General features: G+C 54.4%; 3 protein-coding genes across 3 annotated transcripts; 1 reads left to right on the forward strand and 2 right to left on the reverse strand.

The window, feature by feature from the left end:
* Positions 1 to 6,884: 6,884 nt before the first annotated feature.
* Positions 6,885 to 11,523, reverse strand: BZA05DRAFT_344604 (uncharacterized protein; the record flags this gene model as incomplete). Its single annotated transcript, XM_051481133.1, has 7 exons — positions 6,885 to 7,448; positions 7,511 to 9,247; positions 9,300 to 9,713; positions 9,902 to 10,312; positions 10,376 to 10,430; positions 10,992 to 11,219; positions 11,279 to 11,523. 7 exons carry the CDS (start codon positions 11,521 to 11,523, stop codon positions 6,885 to 6,887), a joined length of 3,654 nt encoding a protein of 1,217 aa, XP_051334988.1.
* Positions 11,524 to 13,993: 2,470 nt separating this feature from the next.
* Positions 13,994 to 16,887, reverse strand: BZA05DRAFT_344627 (kinase-like domain-containing protein; the record flags this gene model as incomplete). The annotated part of the gene is made up of 4 exons (XM_051481136.1): positions 13,994 to 14,800; positions 15,644 to 15,836; positions 15,899 to 16,404; positions 16,468 to 16,887. The coding sequence occupies 4 exons, from the start codon at positions 16,885 to 16,887 to the stop codon at positions 13,994 to 13,996; spliced, it is 1,926 nt and encodes a 641-aa protein (XP_051334989.1).
* Positions 16,888 to 17,897: 1,010 nt separating this feature from the next.
* BZA05DRAFT_208226 (optic atrophy 3 protein-domain-containing protein) lies at positions 17,898 to 19,057 on the forward strand. Its single transcript, XM_051479583.1, has 2 exons — positions 17,898 to 18,091; positions 18,138 to 19,057. Exons 1-2 carry the CDS (start codon positions 18,043 to 18,045, stop codon positions 18,923 to 18,925), a joined length of 837 nt encoding a protein of 278 aa, XP_051334990.1. The 5' UTR covers positions 17,898 to 18,042; the 3' UTR covers positions 18,926 to 19,057.
* Positions 19,058 to 21,820: the final 2,763 nt, after the last annotated feature.

A 21,820-nucleotide genomic window follows, 5' to 3' on the forward strand; every position in this document is an offset into this window, starting at 1 on the left:
AGTCCCAGGTCCAACATATCCCGAAATATGTGGTTAATCATGTCCTGAAACGTCGCTGGAGCGTTGGTCAGCCCAAACGGCATGACCAAAAACTCAAACAGTCCGTATCGACAGCGGAAAGCCGTCTTCCACTCGTCACCTTCCTTGATGCGGATAAGGTGATAGCCATTCTTCAGATCAATCTTGGTGAAGACTTTCGCACCCCTGACTCGGTCTTGCAACTCTGCCATGATCGGGAGTGGGTAGCGATTGGCTACGGTAATCTTGTTGATACCGCGATAGTCGACACACAATCGGAGACCCCTGCCGTGCGCCTTTGGTACAAATAATATCGGCGCCCCGGCTGGTGATTTGGATCTTCGAATCTTGCCTGTCTGGAGCATCTCCTTGAGCCACTCCCTGAGGGCCTCAAGTTCTTTCTCTGACAGCGCATAGATAGGGCCCCATGGAGGAGTCTCTCCTTCCTTGAGATCGATTGCGTGGCTGTAGGACTTGTGGTCGGGAAGCTTACCGGCTGCTTCCTTGCTCATGATGTTGGCATATCGTCTGAATTTCTCCGGAAGCAGATTTATGAGTGGATCTGATTCCGGGCCAGCCGACACGTATCCGATAATGCGAGCTTCCGAATTGTGAACGACAGACGTGTCAAGTTCCATCGGAAAGCTGGTCGCTTGATGCAAGGTACATTGTTCCTTGCAACGGGCACTGGTGAAGCAGATTTTCTGTGCTTCATTCTCCCACAACCCTGTCGGTTCATGCTTAGCCATCCACCAATACGGGAGGTAGGCATCGCAGTCGTCCAAGGGAGCCACTTCGAAGGTTTCGTTGGTGTAGTGCCTCCGGTGTTGAAGGAGCATCGGCATTGTATAATATTCCCCGGCTCCTTCGACTATGGTTCCGTGGAAGTCCTTGATTTCCACCGGCTTAGGTCGTTGAATGAGGGGCAACCCAAGTTCTCGTGCAAGGCTTCGTTTGATGATCGGAATGGCACATCCTGTGTCGAGGAGTACTGGGATCCGTCGTCGCTTGTGCTCAGACCAGAGGAGCATCATTTCTATGATTGGTCGTGGTCCGCTGACAGGTTTTGGGGGCTCACACCCTGAGGCGCTCGGCGCGGTTGGACTCGTAGAAATAGGTCGGTCCGTCCGTCTTCGCTTATCTCTGGATTCGCTGTCGATATCCTGAGGCCGTGGTCTCTTCGTTCCGCAAACATATACACCTGGCCGTCCAGTCTGCGGAGTGCTGGGGCCGCTCAAAAATCCTCCGGCTCACTCTCATTCCCTTCCCAGAATGGAGGCGCCTCCGTCATTGCTTCATCCTCCACCACAACCGCCGCAGCCTTGTGTTGCTTGGACCTTGGTCGAGTGGGTTCGGCATCCTGGGTGTCCCGCTTTCTCTTTGTCACGGATGACACCTTTGGACTCTCGGGGAGTTCGGTACCCGCGACTGTTTTTCTGGCGTAGCATTGGAAGGTTCGGTGGCCGTCTCGTCCGCAACGCCAACAGTCGCACTTGGATGCTTTGTGGGCATCGATCTCCTTCTGGGGAACCCCTACCAGAGCCTCCTTTGCTCCTGCGTAGATGTCCCCTTCCCTTGTCCTTCCCTTCCTGACTCCTGTTGCTTCCTTGGCCTTTCGGCCCTCCGGGGACTCCCCGCTTTCCTTGCGGCCCCCGGGGTCTCTACCCTTTCCTTGGCCCTGCCGGCCGTTGCCAGGTCCCTTCCGGTCGCCGCCGGAACCCTGGCTACCCGATCCCCCTTTCCTCATTGCCCTTGCCTTCTTCAGCGCGTCCCGTCGTTCCACATGGTTGCCAGCCCTGAGCACCGTTTCCAGGAAGTCTTCATCGTCTTCGTAGGGTTCGGTGTGCTGGTTGAAGCACATATCGACGATGTCGGTAGTCATGGCCTGGTTGACTATGTCTTGTAGCGGTTCGCCGGTGGCGCGAGCGATCATGTTGAGCGATCGGAAGGAGGTCATGTAAGCCTGAATGTCTCCTTTGTATTCGAGGGCCCACATCCTTCTTAATGCGTTCGCTCCTTCCTGCGTGTCGCGGTACGCCTCCTTGAGTGCCTCTTGGTACGCCTGCCAGGTATCTTCCAAGTGTAGCTGTCTCAGGCTTTTTCGACGGGCCTGATGCCATTCTGCCGCTGTCCCTTCCAGTCGGGATCCCACCCACGCTATCTTCTGCTGCTCGTTTGTCTCTGGGTGGAACTCAAGATATTCTTCAACTGAGTCCCACCATGGACGGAAGGCTGTTCTTTGCTTGCCATCGAACGGCTTGGGCTCTTTCATTTTAAGCTTGATGGCCCTCGGGTTCGATGCGGAGACGGCAGCAGCGATGATCCGAGCGAAGCGACTCTCTTCGTCTTCGTCGTCTTCTCTTGGTAGCGGAGCGTGTCGGTGACGGGGCGGCGAACGACGCGGCAAGGGGATGGAATCGTCATCATCCGATGGTTCCTCATCCGAGGGATCACCTCCAAGGTTAGTCACCGGACGTCTTGGGGGTGGAGGAGGAGGGGACATTCCTGCACCTGCCGGAGTTTCCCTTGTTGCTGACCTTTCTGCCCGCGATCCTCCTCTTGGGGTAGTGTTTACCCACTCCGGGGCCTTTTCCTTCGCCTTCCCTGTCCTTACCTCTACAGCCTTCAATTTTTTCTCTGCTCGAGCGATTTTTTCCTTGATTCGCTGTTGCTCCTTGTAGAGGTATTCTGCCTTCTCTTCCTGTTTCCCTGCCCAAATTTCCACGTTGCGGTTGTACACCGCTTGCTCCCTGCGTTGTTCGACTTGCGCCGTTTCGAGGAACACGATGGCGTCTTGTAGCCGAGCGTTTGCGACGCTTTGCAACTCGCGGTTGTCTTCGTCTTTCTGGTTACGTTCTCGAATGACTGCCCATACGTCGCTGCTCAGGGCGTGCGTCGCGTTCGCTACCGTTGACAGCTCGGTTCGAAGCCATTCTGTATTCATTTCGGCATTGTGAGCGTAGAGGTTGTACACATACTTGACCCCATCGCAGAGTTGTTCGTAGTTCCTTCTGATTTCCTGCATTCGGGAGTCCTCTTCGTTGAACTTCTGACCGCATGCTTGGTAAAGCTGGCGCAGGTCTCTTTGTGCCGTTTGGTATTGGTGGTTCATCAGCCTGAGCCAGGCTGCCGGGTTTCGTACTTCGACGGTTTCGGATGCTTGCGGGATGCTAACGAGCGCATTGCTCAGGGTCTGAGGAAGTTGGAGGCGGAGCATGTCGAGGTTTGAGGAGGACATATCGATAGAAATCGGTGACTGTAACCTTAAGATTATAGTGTGAGACTGGGACGGGTTGGTGCCGTCGGAGTCTATGGTGATATCGAGGATAGAATAAAAGTCAGGGATTTCGACAATTCACAACGGAATAATCTTAAGGGTGTTTGTTCGATGGTTTGTTCGGTGCGATGATTGTAGTTTGTTCGGTTGCCCGCTCGGTTCGACTTATAGCCGTCCCGATCCTCAGCACGTGATTCCTCTAGAGTGCGGCCTAACGTAGCTCCGTTGCTTCCTTTGCATCGGAGTTCCGCGGCCTAGCCTTGAGTCGTCGTCAGCTCTCTTCGGATAGTCTTCTCGACTAGGCAGGTGGTAAACACCACGCGCCCAAGATAGATCGGAGTTTCCGAGCAATTATCTCCCTCATGCGCCGGCAGAGTTCTTCGCTCGAAGTTGTCTGCCCCCATCGGTCGATGTTCGATTCTCTCGTCATAACAGTTTTTTCCTGGATCAGAGTTCCTACTGCGGGGCCCTATGATCGGAGATCTCAAAGTCCTCTGGACTGTTATCCCGATCTCCCGCATCTCCGATCACTGTCTAGACTCTGGAATCCGTTTGCTCCCTCCTTCCTATCTTGTCCTTGATCGCTTCTAACTATCCTTTCGGCTCGCAACTCTATTCTAATCACCCGAACTATCTAATCACATCTCTTGCGACCGTCGTGACCTCCGATACCTATCGGGGTGTCACATCTATATAGTTGGGTGATTTGGTCGAATAACGTGCCAGCTGTTGCCGTAGCTTGTTGCCGGATGGAAACCCTGGCGTGAAATCTCTGCACTTGGTGCGGAGATTTTCTCCGCCATGTCATCAGAGTCGTCGTAAGCCTTCAGGATAGTTTATACAAACTAGGCAGGTATGGCGCATCAATCCTTACCCGAGCATAGTCCGGTTTCAGCTATCTCTTCGCTGGGCCACGGCTGCGCCTTTCGGCACGGCTCTTATTTGCTTAAGACGCGAGAAGAGGGGCAACACTCGTCAGAGTGGTTTGTCTCCGATCAGAGTTTTCTCTGCGCTTGTTTCGCGGTTCGCCTGCCTCAAGTCAAGCATGACTGTATCGGACTTTTCATGCGTATCGCTGCGCCTCTGATCCCACCTAGACTCTGGTCCCGTTTGCTTCCCTCCTTCCCATCTCGTCTCTGACTAGCTACGACTAATCTAAAGGTTTCCTCCTGCTCCCCGATCTATCTAACTATGCTTCCCGAACTTCCATTGGTAAGAAGCGGGACCCTGAAGCCGGGCCGACTGCGACCAGGGTGTCACAACGGCGCACAAGTTGCCGGTGGAGTTCGATGGATACTCCTTCTTGCAGCGGGTCGAGCTTCGCATGCTCGTCCCAATTGAGCTTGAAGACAAGCATCTGGAATCCCGCAAAGTAGGAGGTGAACTCCTTGTTGCCTTGCTTCAGGTGGTGCAGCTTGGCTCCAGCGGTGGCCGCTGGGTTGGGGTCACCAAACGCGATGTTCAGGAGTGTGATGATAGCATTGGCGTCAGTAAGTGTAATGTTGTTGTCCTGTATGTATGGCAGGATCTGGGTTTGAGCGGGGCCTTCTAAAAGATTGAAGGCTTAGGCCATTCAGAGTACGGGGGTGGGGAACCGGGTTGAGTCGCTTTACAGCTTGAGTTGAACTTGTGCAATGAATCCTTCCAGTTTCTCGCAGGTACCATCGCACATGGCGGGCTCTGGGACACGCTCGGCACGGCTTTGAGGCTGGGCTTTGACAGTGGCAAGCCGGGTGACGATTAGTCTTGCGCCGCCAAGTTGTTCCTCCAGGTTGTCTATGCGCCATGTTGGTGCTGCTATTGGTGACTGGGTGATTGCTAACCCGATGACCTTGAATCCGTTATACACCCTCTGCAGGGTTGCATCTTCGGCTGGTGCGCCGTGGTTAACAATCACTTGAAGTTTTTCGCACATGTTGGTGGGAATTTCTCCGTAAAAGGGGGGTACTGCAGTGGCTACCTCCGGTTGGGCCAGATCTGAAGCTTGGGGGTTGGCAGCCATGACGGTTCGCTAGGTGGAGAGATAGAGACGCAGCAAAGTGTAACGGCACGGTCAGGCTGGGCTCCAGGTAGCGAAGACGGGTGGACAGATGGACGGGAACTGGGCTGGGCAAGGTATGACTAGCCCTGAAGACAAGGCGAGATGGGACTTGGTGCAGACAGCAACTGAGAAACAAGGGTGGAAACAGCAACTACGGCGCAGACGGCAGCTGAGGTGAGGACAGAGGTAACAGTGATTGAATTAACAAGTTGTTGCATGAAGAACTCAGTACAAAGGGGCAACGGCCCGTTTATATAGGAAATCCTCCACTTCTTCCTGCAACCTGACAATGATTGTGGGCATGTGCCAGATCATGACAAATCCACCTTGCGAGTACCCTCCTTTCGTGACTCATACCCTGCACAGCCGCGCTACCCATGCTTCCTGCACACAGCCCTAATCCTCTGCGACTTATCCTTGTGATGCCAATGCACTGCCTCTCAACTCTTCTGAACCTTGCGCCGGCCCTTCCTTTTTCATTCTGTTGCAAGCCCTGAACCCGTGCTTCCATACTTTTGTTCTTCTGTGTTTCAGTGCTTCCACTTTGTACTGTCGATGATAGCCGCATGTACTATTATGGCATTGTTCTTTGGGGTCTCTACCTGATTCGCAGTCTCTGTATCCTTGATTGTTCAAGGTCTCATTGGCTTTGGATCTTTGAAGCTATCTTATCTTTGGGTCTTTGAGGTGCCATTGTCTTTGGATCTTTGAGGTGCCATTGTCTTTGGATCTTTGAGGTGCCATTGACTTTGAATCTTTGAGGTCTCCATATCTGTGCTTAATTGTGGACGCTTTGGGCTTTGCGGGCACTTTGGGTGTTTTGAGGGAATATTTTATTCTATTTGATGCTGTAGAATCACTGCGATCACGGCGAATCACTCGTCTATCACACTTTTTGACGAATTCTGGAGTTCTGGAACTCTGGCTGTGATATTGCCATGGTTTATCCAAGTCGCATGTAATTCATGAGTAATGAGTAAACAAAAAAAGCTCTAGCTGTTGCAACACGGCACTGACGAGAACCCACCCACCACTATCTACGGACCGAATGACCCATGACGAGACGCCCGGATCTTTCTGTTCGTTAAAACTACTCGTAACTATCGTCGAGTCGAGTACTTGCAAAATCACCATGCATTTGAGCCCTCATCCCACACCTATCGCCCGCCAGCCAGCCACCCTGAGGCCTGGGCGAAGGGAAACGATTCACCACGCACCACGCAACACGTAGCAAAGTTGAAAGTACCGTTAATTCGTACTACGTAAAGCCAAATCGCACATCAACTGCAAGACAAGACAAGAAAAGAAGACATGACAAGACAGGAAAGACAAGAAAGACAAGAAAGACAAAACAGACAAGACAAGACATCAAACTAAGATGACTACTAGACCAGTGAACAAAACAAAACTCCACAAAAAAACCCCAATCCGTAGCGAACACAGACACAACTCAAATCAATTCATGTAATGGCGGAAAAAAACAAAAAGATATACGTGTGAAAAAGCAGCAAAAAAAAACAAGACAAGCTTTACTACTAACCCCCCCAATCACATACCGCCCATCTCGACTTCACCACTCTTCGCCTTCTTAGTGGTCCGAGCAGCATCCTCGAGATCCTCGACTTCGACGCTGCCGCGCTTCTTGCGAGCATTATCGCCCCGCAGGAACGACTCCCACTCTTTTTGCTTCTCTTCCACCTCCTCGGGCTTGGTATCCTTCATCCATCCCAGCGTGCCCAGCGTCTTCTTCCACATGCCCTTCCTCCTCTCCATCGTGCCCGGGGGAACGGAGGCCCAGCTCTTGGGGTCCTTGACAACGAGATCCTCGGTGCCCGGCATGAAGAAGAGCCGGTATGTGTTGACACAGATGCGGACTTCCATATTTTCGCGGACTTTGCTCTTGCCGGGATCGGTGGTGAGGTCCTTTTCCTGTGGGAAGCCGCGGCGCAGGAAAACCCTGCTGCAGCGGTCGAGAGGGATGCCTTCGGTCGGCGAGGTCAACATGAAGGTGGATATGTAGTACTGCCAGCTCTCGTCTCGGTCGAGCTCCGAGGTGACAGTTGGGGAGCCACGGGGGACAAGGCGGATAGTCGCCTTTTGCTCAATCTCGTGCTATATCCAGTCAGTTCTCATCCAAACATCGCGAACGAGAGAGAGAGAGAGAGTGCACAAACCCAATCGATCCTGTAAAGATCATCCGTCTGCCCAAGAATACCCTCAACGGCTCTGCGGTACGCAATGAGCTCTCTGTACTCACCACCCTCCTTCTCGTACGCACGATTATCACGATCCTTCTGGAAGCGTAGGACGATGTCGGCTGTCTTCTCCTTCTCGGTATTCTTCTCCTTGCCGTCGCTAGGCACGATGCTCTGAATAAACTTGAGGATCGAGTTGCACGTCTTCTCGATCGTGAACAGCTTCCATCCCTGCTGGACATTGACGCTCCGGAGCGTCTCCTCAAAGCCGGCAGTGTCGAGCTCACCTTCAAGAACCTTCTCGCACATGTCCAGTATCTGGCTGTAGTAGTTCGCCGTCGGGGAGGTATCCGAGAAGATGTCCTCAACGCGATGCGTCATGATGTTGATCTCGCGTGCAACCTTGACCGTCTTTCGCCTCTCGATGTCGGCACGGATCTGTTCTTCGGTAGCCTTGACAGCCGCCAGCCGGCCGTAGAGGATCTGGAAGGCACGGAAGAAGCTGTATATCGTGCTGTTGCAGAAGAGGGTAAACACGGTCCTCTTCTGGAACTGCCGATCGTCGTGCTCGGCGGGGCTCATCGGGAAGTTGGGCTTCACCCCGGAGAGGTGCTTGGTTGGCCTGGCTATCCAATTTCCTTCCTCCTTGACGGGCCGGTCGGATGAGTACGGCGACGTCATCTCGACATCTCCGTCATGCGGTTCCTGCGAAGAGTCGCGGCTGTTGGTAAGCGACGTGGCAGATTCGTCTTTGTCCTTCCTCGTGTTCTTGCCCTTGCCACGCTTGAGAACGTCCCGGAGCAGATCATTGGTGTCGGACTTAGCGCCGCGACGACTGCCCCTGTGGTTCGCCGATTCGGGGTCGCCCTCGTCGTCTGGCGTCTTACGCGAGATCGAGTTGACGGTATCCTCGACGTCTCTGGAGTTGATGCCAAAGAATAGCGGAATGAAGCTCTTGATGAAGCCATCGATCTTCTCCCTGTCGCTGATCGAGAAACCAGTACCGTTCTCGAGAGCCACCGCCAGGAGACGGCTAACGTCAAGGATGATGTTGGTGTCCTTGAAATCGTACGCAAACTGGTACTCCGGAGCCGGCGTGGTGGGGTAAAGCCGACGGGCCATCTGCTCTTCGCGCTTCGCCGAGATCTCGCCCACGAGCGTCTTGAGCTGGAACTGTTTTTTGTCATTCTGTTTGATCGAGATGCCCTGATGATCGAGCGACTTCCAAAAGACTCTAGCTGTCTGGTCACGCCAGACCTTCTGCCACTCGCGCTGTGCCGCCTTCCACTCCTCATCCTTCTTCTTCAGGCGGCTCAAAACCAAAGTGACGGCGCGGACGGGATCATTATGCAGCGCCTCGATAACCTCAAGACCCGCTTCGCGTCCCCAGACTTTCTTAATGACACGCTGGTAGATCGTCTTGCTCTGACCGCCGAGGCCAGGAGCCAGGCGGAAATTTGCCTTCTCGTCCGCATTCATGGTTGCTATCCGCGACGCAATGGGTTCCAGAAGCTGAATCGTCCGAAGATTCGCCTCAACGTTGAAGTCGTAATCATGTCGTTCCTCCTCGATCCGGTGGAGAATGTCTTCAAACTGGTTCTTCTTGTGAGCCACGAAGCCAGAATCTTCACTGGCCCACGTTGGATGCGACGCCCACTTGTCATTGAGCACTTCATTGCACGTCTCATCCCGTCCGGAACATAGCTTCTGGGCCTCCTGCAACAAATCGATTAGCACCTAGCCATTTTCTCGGGAGGGATATATATACTAGTTTAGGAAGAAGCCGATAACTCGGACCTAGAGCTCTACACACGCTCAAACGAACCTTATTCATTAGTTGCGGCGTGTTTTGGATTTCCTCAGAGACACCGTCCCACTGAATGAATCTCTTAAACCATTCCAGGAGCTCCTTGTTTCCACCGATAAAGTTGCGAACTTTGTCGTACAGGACAGATTTGTCCATCAGGCCTTGCGAGAAAAGATTGAGTAGTTTCAGGAACTCATTGTACGTCTGCTTATTGCCAATGAACTTCTTGACTCTGTCGAAGAACGCCAACTCTTCAGTAGTCGCCATTGCCTGCTGTGGCGAAGCCATCGGTTCCGGTTGAAAAGGCGTAAGAGTAGGCGAGACGCTCGCAATCTGCTGCTCGAGAGTTGGCTTGGGGTGTGCTGCTTTGTGTCGCTGTTCTGTGTCAGTAAACGGTTTTGGGAGTGTAGAGAAGGATGGGTGGTGTGTGACGAGTGCTGATGATCCAAACTTGTTCCGTTGTTCGTGTACAACCGCGAACGGCACCACAGCAATCACGGCTACACGTCCACGACAGCCATCCTACCCACCATACGCAACGAGGATGGGGACTGCGAGCCTACCTTATTTGCGGCTCTACCGACACCAACGACAGTCTCTACCTTTTGGTCAACTGGCGGTTGCGGAACCTGCCCACCACGCTTCTTTCCCTTCTCCTTTGCAACCGATGGTGGGGGAGGAAACGTTCCGAGGGCAGGAATCCTCGCAGAACCAGCAGCAGTCGGCGGCGCACCGCCCATCGCACCAGAACCGGCAGCAGCCTCTTCAGCAGCCGCCTTGGCAGCCGCCGCCGCACGCGCCTGGGCGGCACTCTCAGGTAGGAACTGTTTGAAGTCCTCCAAAAGATCGGGAGCCTCCCGGAATAGTTGGGTCACTTGCGAGTATACATCCTGGATGGGTTTGCTCTCCCGCTGATACGTCTGCAGGATCTCGAGAAAGTTCTTATAGATCTCCGGTTGGTGCGCGAAGCGGTTCTAATCACCAGGTTAATCTCCTCGATGCACCAAACACGTACTCTGATGGTATGCATGAATTACCTTGATCTTGTTCACGTAACTAATCGCATGGTTGAACTCGACCGGCCCCTTGCCTCTCTCGCCGACGCCAGGTGTATTCGGACCAGAAGCTGTAGCCATCGCAGAAGGACCCTTCGAGCCAGCTCCATTGGTATGAGCAGCTGCGGTCTGCAATTGACTGACACCCTGCTGCACAGTCTGCTGGAGTTGCTGCGCTTGCTGCTGTGCTGCCTGTTGCTGCTGCTGTTGCGCCACCGCTTGCTGCTGCTGTTGATTCTGCTGCTGCTGTTGTTGCTGCTGTTGTTGCTGTTGCTGCTGCTGCTGTTGCTGCTGCTGTTGCTGCTGCTGTTGCTGCTGCTGCTGTTGCTGCTGCTGTTGCTGCTGCTGTTGCTGCTGCTGTTGCTGTTGCTGAGCATGTTGTTGGGTCTGGGCCTGGGCTTGAGCATGCTGGGCTTGAGCATGGGCGATTTGTTGATGTCTTGCGATTTCCATCGCGTCCTGTTGTCCCTGGGCTTGCTGACTGGTAGAAGAAGCGTATGGTCCGTACATTCCCTCAACACTGTTTCCCCAACGACTGCCCTGCTGCTCGTAGAAGCGCGAAGGGGGCTGTCCAGGTGCAGGGGCCGAGGCCATGGACATAGATTGGGCGAGCGGGATTCCAGTGTTGCCAGTGATGGATACGTTGTCACCAGAAGAAGCATGGTGGATACCAGAAGGAGTGGTGACTGTGATCTTAGTGTCTCTCGGATCCTGGGAGCACTCAATTCTATAACCCGGAGGAAGGAAAGTGTTGAAGCCCTGAATCAAGCCTGGATGCCCTGAGAATAGTGTGGACACACGTTCGATCACCCCCGGTGTGTCAATGCTGAGACCCAAATATGTCAGTCGCAAAACGTGGGATGTCAAGGAGCAGACACCACTCACGCCTGACTCTTGAAGTCCTTCATGATGTCCAGGAACTTGTTATACACATCGGGCTGATCTTGGAACTGGTACTTAACCTGATCAAGGTACGATAATGCATCCTGCGGAACCAATGTTGTGAGTATACACAACCACCAGAAGCCGATAAGGGTTACAGGGACTCGCAGAAGGATATCAAGGTGGGGGAAGACCACACGCGAACCCGCATATAGCAGGGCTTGCAACTGATGCGGGCCAGCTAGCATGGAAGTTTCCATCTGCTCAAAGCAACGAGACAGACGCCGCCAACACTAACACCACCACCACCGAACATTACGCGGGGTTCACGGGAAGTGTAATAAAGCAAGGGGATCATCTCGGACTTAAAAACAATATGGTGGCCTACATTTAAAATGGGCCCGCCCGGCCCATTTCCAGCTGGGCCCTGCGCACCCGCAGGCGGCGGCGGTCCAGCAGCGACAGCGACAACAGCCGCATGTGCGGACCCAGGAGTGACAGTAGTGACCGTATGCATATGCCCATTCTGACTTCCGCCCGAAACACCTGGTGGCGGTTGAGTCTGAGCAGCTGTAGCTGACTGAGACTGTTGAGGTGGAGGCAATGGCGGACCCTGTCCCGTGACCATGCCCGTGATCTGTGCTACCTGCGATGTTAACGATGGGCTAGCCTGGGTGTGCATCCCTCCCATGCCGGCCGCGGCGGCCGACGAAGTCATCTGTGGACTGCTCTGCATTCCCGGATGGGCGATAGGCTGTGCTTGGGGTGGCTCTCTCTGCTGCTGCTGTTGTTGCTGTTGTTGCTGTGAAGGTTGTGGTAGTGGCGGCCCTGGCGCCCCAGCGCCGAGGGAGGGAAGCGAGTACGCGGGGTGGCTCGCGGCCGAGAGCGTCGGGAGCGGAAGGGGATGACCGTGCGACGGAGGCTGGTTGTAGAAAGCTACACGCATTCACGAACGATCAGTGTCCCAATCCCTCATCCACCGCGAACGATCAAAACTTACAAGCACCCGCCCCAATATCCCTCGGAGGCGGTAGCACTGGTGGCTGTTGCGAGCTGGTTCTTCACGGACACACACGTCAGCGCCCAAACCACCTGTATCTCGCGTGCTGGCACTTACTGGTACGCGGGCCTGTGTGGGGGTAAGCTCTGAGGCGGTGGCCCTTGAGGATTTGACTGTTGTTGAGGGGGAGGAGGCTGCGACTGGTCAGCCGGCGGCTGCTGCTGCTGCTGCTGCGCGGGTTGTGTCGGTGGATGCGATGCAGGATGCGATGGAGGATGCGATGGAGGGTGCGATGGAGGATGCCAGTTATCTTTGGCCGGGCCAGACATATTGGCGGTATGTGGATGCGTGGGTGCTCGGCGAAAGGGCGGGCGAGACGTCTATTTCGCGTGTCAACCTACACGACAGCGTCGCGCTTCGTCGCTCGAAGGGCGAACTGAATCGATCAATAGAACAGCAGGACAACAGTGGATATTTGGATGTAGAGTTGGCAGCAAGCGGGAAACGAACGGACGAGAGGAGGTGGGGGCAGGTGTGGTGGGCGGTGGGTAGGGGCTGTACGGGAAGAGTGATGTGGTTTGGGGAAGAGGCTCTCTGGGCTCTGCTCTTATGTTCGCTCTCATTTACTGGCGACGCCCCAGACTCCGACCTCTAGGAAGGGCGCTTTGCCTGAATGGGGACTAGCACAGGGGAGCCGCACGGAGCCGCATAAACAATGCCTTGTTTATCGGCCCGAGACATGCAACGTCACTCGCCCGATATCGGCAGACCGGAGGACACTCTTATCCGCTATTCTATAGTAGACGCGCCGCATGCAACAATATGTTGATGTTCTCTCCTCCATCCTAGAGAAGTGTAGACAGAGAACAGAGAAAATGTACCTATACCATGATAGCAATAGCAGCTTGGAGGAAAGCTGGGCTGTTATGCGGAGATGGCTGGCCCGGTAACGCCCGTCAAGACGCTCCCCATCAGTCGGAGCCGGGACAGGAGCGAAATGATCGGTTCTATATATATGGCCAACCTACTAAAGTATTTAAGCCTTGGGCAACGGCAACGGCAATTGAACTCTGTGGTGATTTCTTCTAGTTCTGAACCCGGCAGTTTTCACTGGATGCATAGAACCTACAGGCAGCTAGTTCACAAGCATTCAATGCTCATTGATACAACCACTCGATCGTATGTATGTGTAAGGAGGTATCGACATGTATCCACACTCCAGACCCGCGCCAACAAGAAGACCACAAATGATGCGAAAGCTCGGCCAGAAAGAAACAAAAACAGTACTCAGAAAGTACAACGCCATGCCCCCACGGGAAACAGAAACAACAAAGTCAGAGCGAAGGGAAGAACAAACACCATAGTAATGCGCTCCGGCAACAAACGAAGAGAACACCACAAAACACCAATGAACGAAGGGTATGATCTACTCCGCTGGTCCTTCTCCCAAAATGACTACTGGCTCTTCGCCATCGGTATCCATCTCCCCAGGGAACCTTCCGGTTCTGTGCCATGTCCGCAGAATCTCCTTGACGTATAGGATCTTCTGCTTCAGGCCGTATTCAGTGGCTAGTGGCTCGCCTCTACGACAGAGGTCGAGGGCGTCTTCAAGGCTAAAGACATGGAGTTCATTATCCTTCGTGACAATGCGGATGGTTCGTGCAGCCGACGTAAGAATCAACTTTGTGTGATCGATAAAGTTCAACTGGATGAAAATGTTAGCGGACTGGCCACATCAAAAGGAGGACGAAACCAACCTGAATGGTGCCATCAATGAGACGGAACACGACGCATCGCCGCAATCGAGCGTAGTGCGTAACCCAGAGTAGAACATTCGAAAGTTGCTCAATAGACGGCTCCCTGACAGACTCCTTCCTATCGCAGCCCCAGTGCTCCGTGATGCCGAGACAGTTGTTCATGTAGTTGCTCGTCTTCCTCCAAATCATCATCTTAGCCCTGAGTCCCTTGCTACTGTGGGATCGCTGCTTGATCACCGACATCTCCGTCAACAGTCGTCGGAAGATAGTCTCCTTGCCACCACCAAGCGCCGCCTGCACTGGCTCGGCGAGGGAGTGCGTAATCCATTCTACACGCTCCCCTCCGATCGAGTCGACGACGAGGGATGTGTTGTCGTTGAAAAACGTTGCACAGGTACCATCGGACAACATGTAGGCCATGCCATATTTATTCGTGTAGTCCACCCACTTCTTGATGAAGACGGCCCTATTCCTCTCCCCACGGCGGAAAGCACGAACCGCTTCGGTAGTGATGGCGGGCTGCGATGGAAGAGAACGAAGACTGCCGGATGCAAAGGCGGTAAGGTTGACGATGATTGGAGCGAGCGAAGCTAAGATGGCAGTAGTTGATGTCTGGGCGATGGGTTTCCCCACTCTGGAGGAGAGGGTGGATCCGAAAGGAATGCCGTCGAATGATTGAGCCGAACCATTGTTCCTCTCTTTCGATGACTCCGCAACTGAGGGTGCACGCATCGATGTGACCGAGGGGGCGCGCGACAACTGTTGAGGCTCCGGTGCCGGCGCCGGGTCGGCCGTTGGAGCAGATCGGTGATTTTCGACAGGGGCCGATCTCCTAGCCGACCTCTCCGCCTGTACCGGAGGGGCGGGTCTGGTGGGTATTGGTTCTACCACCGCTGCCCGTTGCTGGGCGGCATGGGATCTAGTCACGCGGCGGGCTGGCGGCGGCGGCAGGGCGGCAGATTTCGATATCTGAACGCGTGCCATTGCGGATGTAGCCTCTCTAGTGTCAGAGTTAGTTCTTCGCATGGGGGCCTTGTCCATCTGTCTCGGTCTCGCTAGGGGAACCGGAGCTGAGACCGGGGCCGGTTCATCCTCCTCGTCCTCCTCCTCTTCACTCTCACTCTCCTCGGGTTCCGATTCCTCCTGAATGGCACCGGGAGCCTTTGTGGCAGCAGCCGCTAGCTCTTCTCGCTGAGGCACAAAGCCAGGTGGTAGGGCACCTCTTAGAGCAGCCAATCGACTCGGGACGTTCTTAATCAATCCCATATTTCGCATCCGTGCATGACCGTCCCTGGGTGACAGGGCTTCGGGAAGGATATATCCACCGTTTGCCTTGAGCGACTCTTCCTTCTCCTTCTGTTCCTTCTTCTTCTTTTCGAGCAACTTCCCGATGTCCGCACATTCATTGGATGCAGTGGACATGGCCGACGGAGGTCTCGACATTGGCACCGGTTCCACCGGCTTCCCTGGTTTCTCGCCGACAGGTTCGACCGGCGCACCAGTAGAGTCGATTCCGACACCAGCCGCTCTCGCAACCGCATCGTAATTCCGCTTCCACTCCGCCCTGCTAGCAGTAACGGCAGCAAGATTGTTTCCAGCACTCGGCCAGACAGGCTCCGTGGTGGTAGCCGAAACCGGAATCGACTTGGGAAAAAGTCCGGATTTGAAGAACTGGTGATTCGCAATCTCGTCGAGTGAAGGTCGCGCATTAGGGTCGCGGTTGAGTAGAGAATTAACCAGGGCCTTCGCCGACTGGCTAACCATCACATCTTCTGGCCAGTCGAACTGGTTGGATTTGATTTTCCTGGACGAATGTCAGTCTACACTCGTCCAACACTCTAGCGCAAATCGGAACAAAGAACTCACTTGTAGATCGAATCCACATCGGTTGACTGGAACGGCGGCTTCCCAACCAGCATTGCATACATAATCACCCCCACCCCCCATAGGTCGACCTCGAAGCTGTGTCCCTCGCCATTTTTCCCACCATCAAATAGCACCTCTGGCGCAATATAATTTGGCGTTCCACATATGGTCTTCTTTCTCTCGTTCTCATCCACCAACAATGCCGCCAACCCAAAATCGCCAATCTTGATGTTCATGTTTGCGTCCAGAAATATGTTGCCGAGCTTCAGATCCCGATGGATCACCCGTTTCCCGTGCATGTACTTGAGCGCGCCCATCAGCTGCAGTATGAAGAAGCGGGTCTCAGGCTCGGTAAATCGTTTTCGACGACGCAGCATGTCCATCAACGACTTGTTATGGCACAGCTCCAGGATCATATAGATGTTGTCGTCGTCCTCGAAGACCTCCACGAACCGGACGACATTCGGGTGTAGCATGGTCTTATGAACCGATAGCTCTCCAAAGAACTTTTTGCTACTCATCAGCACTCCGCAGTCACCGAGTCATCCACATCCGCCACGGAAACCAACCTTTCCCTTCATCTTTGTACTCTGCAGACTGCTCTTGGACACCGTCTTGGCCGCAAACAAGGACCCATCTTTATTCTGAACAAGGAAACACCTCGCAAAGCCACCCTCTCCCAGCTGTCGTCCTCGATCATACTCTCTCAGTCCCTTGAGATCGTGCAGCACTGCCGGCGGAGTAGCGCAAAGGTACTTCTTACGTTCCTTGCGGACCCGCGGGGTGACTGGAGCCGCCCGGGATGAGATCGGCTTACGTGCGGGCTTCGAGGCGAGGGGCGCGACCACTTCATAGTCGGATTGTTTCTTGAGGGGCGAGGCGGGTAGGCGGTTCGTCATGGCCTTGCGGTGGGCTGTAGCTCGGGGTGCCAGGTTGTGGTGGAGGTTGGGCTCCATTGAGGCCAGAGGGGCCGGGCGGCGGTAGGCCATGGTAGCGGTACAGGCGATGTCGCAATGCAGCCGCGTGGAGTAGGCAATAAACGACAGGAGAAACTGATCGTATCCGTATCAATAAACCTGAGAGGGGGAGGAGAGAAAGACGAGTCGGGGGTCGGGAGGAAGGAAGAGGGCGTTCAGTTGGTTGGTTCGAACGGACAGCAACGATCGGTTAGCGCGGTGAGTGAATGTTGGAGAGCACAAAATAATCGAAATGGAAACAATGGTGTATGAAGCCCTTGCGTTCCTTCGCGTCCTCCTCTTGCAATTCTCACGGCGATACTTGTTTGCTCGAGCGTGAGGAGTTGTGTTGTTATGATCAAGACGAATGTGTGTGGGTGTGTTGTACATCGACTCGCAAAGACAAAGCAAGCGGATTAGCTAGCCGTGTTTGGGAGGCTTGGTTGTCAGGGCAACTGCAGCAGCGGCGTGATTCGAGCCGATGGAGTCGGATTGTGGCGGTGGCTGTTGCTTTCCTGTCCGTGTGGCTTTGCTGTGGCCAGCCGATGGTGTCGGAATGTGGCGGTGGCTGGTGGGTGTGCCTTGCCGGTGTAGCTTTTCCATGGACCAGGACCACAAAACAAACCAGCTGGTCCCGGCCCCGAACCTTCAGTGTCCCCGACTCCCGTGGCATCAACAAACTCGGACGGACTGACCCTCCGCCCGTAAATCTCTTCATCTCCGTCTCGGCCTGACCACCAGTCAATTGCCCAGTTTTCGCCAACCATGCACTATCAATTTCCGTCACACCATGAAGTCTTCAGCCGAAGTCGGTGGACCCTGCCCCGCCCCAGGCCCGCACTGCCGCTATGCTCTGCAGATTCCCCAATAACCCTGCGGCTCTGCGCTGTCTTCCCTGGAATGGCGGCTCTTAGAGGCCTAAACAACCTCTATCTACAGGTCGGCCCGGCATCATCCACCAATTCGTTCTTCTGCAGCCTGCGGGTGTGACTCCTCTCTGTCGTGTCAATTGTACACTCTTCCCCCGTCCCCTCCTGTCACATCGAACCCCCATGGCCCTCCGCCGCCATTGAGAACTGAAATCGAAACTAATCCGACGATACGAGCTCGAGCTACCCCTCCGCCCCCCTCCATTGCACCCCGCATCACCACTCTCACCCTCACTCCGGCCACCACAATCCAGAAAAGATGTCAACAACAGCGCTCAAGCTCGGATCGCTCGTGATCCGCACGCTTGGTACTCCCTCTCCCCCTCCTCCATCTCCACCGCTAATCCCCCGTAGCAAAACCCATAGCGACCCGCATAAAATCGCAAGCGCGCGACCATCCCCGTTTCCGCAAAGTATGCATCGTACTTGCCCAGCGCCTGCACCAGATCGATATGCGCCTGCGCCTGGGGCTCCTCCGGGACACCTCGGCCAACATCGAGAAAGCGGAGAAAGCCGAGGCCCTGCGGCGCCACAACGAGTCCCTACGGAAGATGAAGGAGTCCGAGGCGATCTACCCGGCGGAGACGGGCCAGGTGCGGAGTGATATCGTGACCGCGGTGCCGAAGCCGGCGGATGGCGCTGCGAAGGAGGCGGGCAAGGTGGCTGCGCCGAGGATCAGGCCGTTGACGGAGAGTAAGGCGATCGATGCTGGGGCGAACTTCATCTCTGAGTTCTTCCTGTTCAGCGTGGCGGGCACCCTGATCTTTGTCGAGGCGCTGCGGAGTAAGCGGAAGGAGGCTTCGCGGCGGGATACGGTGCTTGAGCGTCTGGATCTACTCGAGACACGGAAGCGCCAGGACCAGGAGCGGCTCGAGGAGCAGGAGCGCGAGCATGAGTTATTGCAGCAGAGGGTGCTCGCACTGGAGGAGCAGTTGTGGAAGGATAAGGGTGGGAAAGGGAAGTTCCCTGGTGCAGATGCGGGTTCCGGGGCGGTGAGGGCGTGGCAGCCTACCCCGCTGTGGGAGCCGAAGAGTGGGTTGGAAAAGAGTTTTTGGCAGAGGGTTTGGGGCGCGGGTGCGAAGGAGAAGATTACCGACGAGGAGGTGGTGCTGACTGCCCATTCGCCTTCCGGGAGTCCATAGTGGGTTTATTTCGGGCGTGTGTGCTTGCGGTTCGCTGTACCATATATCCATATTTCGCCGCATCTCCCGAAGCGTGTAGACTACTGTACATATAGCATTCTTACATTCATAACTTACTCACCTATACCTATCAATAATGATTCTCAAAGGACACCAGTCAATATTTGAGGCGGATTTCGGGTGCTGAACGCAAGTATTCAGTTCGCAGCAGTCAGCCGGCTGTGAAAGTGTTGGTCTGTGTCATGATCCGGGTCGGCTGTTGGGCCCTCTCCAGACAGGGCTTGGAATGGCTAGAACCAAAAAGACACCAGATAAAGTTGTGGCCATTGTCATTTCCCTCGCTAACTACCCTCAAGAGTCAACATTCCAACAGCGACTTGGAATCGGGTCATTGACGGGGCGGTCGGTCCTGTCCAATCCTATCCCAAATGAATGGTAGGTAGTCCGAACACTAATTAGTCGGCAATCTGTATGGTTCGCCTCGCATGGACTCTCGGACTTCGGACTGCCAAACTACTCGGTGTATGTACATCTTGACACCACGGAGCGGCTTGGAATCCAGTCTCTTGCTGCTGCTGCTGCTGAGAACGTTTCATCATTGAGTATCACTCGCCGCTCGCATAGATTTGTCCTGGTATCTTACGAACGGCCTTTGTGAAGATCTCTCTCTCTGTCTCTCTCTCGAACGGTCTTTGTACAAGGTAGCTACTGCTGTGGATGTCGAAAGTGGTGGTCTGAACGTCCATCCCCGATCAGTAGCGAACTGAGGAAGTGTTGGTAGTCAGGATAGAAGTTGGTTTTGTTATAGGTACACTGCCTGTTGACTTTTCTCGTCAGGCGGTGGGAATTCTCGTTGGTGGCTTCCAGTGCGGGAGAAGGCATCCGAAAACAATGTTGGGGCAGCGGGAAGTATTTCAACTGTTTTTGAGGCACTCCCGTGTTTTATATGCATACCAATCCTCGCTGCTGGCACTCCAGTTCAGAAGTAGCCGCACTGCAGTCCAATAGCCTTTATTTGCAGCCACGTGCAACGCCGCATGCTCGTGCGTGTCTTTCACCTCGATACTAGCACCCCGTTCAAGAAGCAGACGGACTGTGTGGTCCCTCTTCCACTGCATGCCGCTAAGTGCAACCGCGTCAACTCGTTGTTGTTTTTGGCCTCAATTTTGGCGCCCTGGTTCGAAAGCAGCTGGACTGTGGTCTCGTCCACCAATGTACAGCACACCCAAACGACGACGATAACCCCGTCTATATGAAAGCACCATTTCTCTCTTTTCGCCCGTAGACAGGAGATCGGTAAAAGAATACATACAGTACATGCCCCCTCCCAATCACAATACTGGCAACAAAAAATACCTAAAACCTGACCAAACAGGAGGCGCACAAGTTCGAAAGGTGAGAAGTGCAGCAGACCGAGCCCCTAAAATACCGAAAAAATGGCTGTGTAGCAACGCCTGAGACGGCGGCGGCGTCGGTTGATGGTCCCCCGCGTTGATTGTCCATACCTGGCGAGAAGCAAATTTAGCTGTACCGCTACAAGAACAGGTATCTACCGTCAACAGCAGTCCACTTGGCCGTTGGACAGGATGGCGCACCACTCATACGACCGATGGCACCACGCGGATTCGGAGGGCTCGGCACACTCTGATTACCGGGAGTACACGGCGCAGTCAATGTCGGACTGGGTGTTCTGGACGGCCCATCGTTCGACATACGGGCGACGTTTTCGGCGTCCCTAGAGGGGATCAGATGGTAGTTTCGTGTTCGGCGAGTGATCGGAACGAGGTCATAAAAGAAGACACTCACACTGCCCTCAGCTGAGATATCATGTCGTTCATGAGAGATATGACGATGCGCCTGATCTCGACGAGCTGCAGCGTGTTGTCATCGAACGCAGGGATGTCCGGGAACACGGGCGGCTTGGGGAACTCCAACCGCTCCGCTGGATCCTCGTGAATCGATCTACCCATAGCGTTTATACTGGTAGCCATCGTGGGGACGTCGGGTTCTACGGCGATCGCGTTAGTACTGGGCATAGCGGTTCGGGTTTCCATAGAGCAAGAATCGTCCGCGGATGGATATTACGCTTGGAGGTCAGCGGAGTTATCAGAATCTACAAGAGTTTTATGTACTCGTTTTGACCGCTTCCCCCGTCCCGTGGGCTGGTTACCCTAGTCACAACATTGAGCTTAATTGGTTTTGTCCTAGCTTAGGTCTTCGGACGTCTTTTTCGTTCCGGCTCTTCTTTGATTGCACTCAAACCACTTATTTAGACTCCGTCGACGTACACACTCTTCGTAATTCCGTGGCTAATCCCGATGGCGGCCTCCATATAAGGTGCGCCCCTTCTCAAACCTCCGCCTAGCCACACCGCAGTACACTTTTTTCACACAAGCTCTACCTCCTGGGTTGGGCGGATATGACGGAATCAAAGAAATACGCTTTCCTCTCCTACACTGCCCCTTAGCTAGACCACCGAACGCACCAATCAAGTTGAGGAAAAGAGGTGGCTAGGTACACGATAGCGACGGATTGCAAGGAAATACATCCGCCTATCGAGCTTTCACTCGTTACCCCTCGCGGTACCTCTCTGTCCAGCCGATCCAGGGTGACCAACCCCAGGCAGCTTTATAGGCTTGCACACAGTGAGAGCCAGGGTGAGAAAATACAAGACGAATGAGGAGACGGTTCGCCGGCAGAGGACATAGAAAACACGGGTGGCATGGACGAAGAACTGGATTCCTTAGTTGAGCTCACAGGTGGTTGGACGGGCGAGAACCGGACCTACGATTACCCTCAATCGTTCATCCATTCCCTCTTTGCTTCCTTCTTTGTTTCTGTCGGGTTGAGTTGGGCAGGGAGGGAGCAGGGAGGGTTGACTCGCCGGGAGGGCTG

The sequence above is a fragment of the Tricharina praecox genome (assembly GCF_024521635.1).
Source record: "Tricharina praecox strain CBS 144465 chromosome Unknown BZA05scaffold_42, whole genome shotgun sequence".
Classification (NCBI taxonomy): Eukaryota; Fungi; Ascomycota; class Pezizomycetes; order Pezizales; family Pyronemataceae; genus Tricharina; species Tricharina praecox.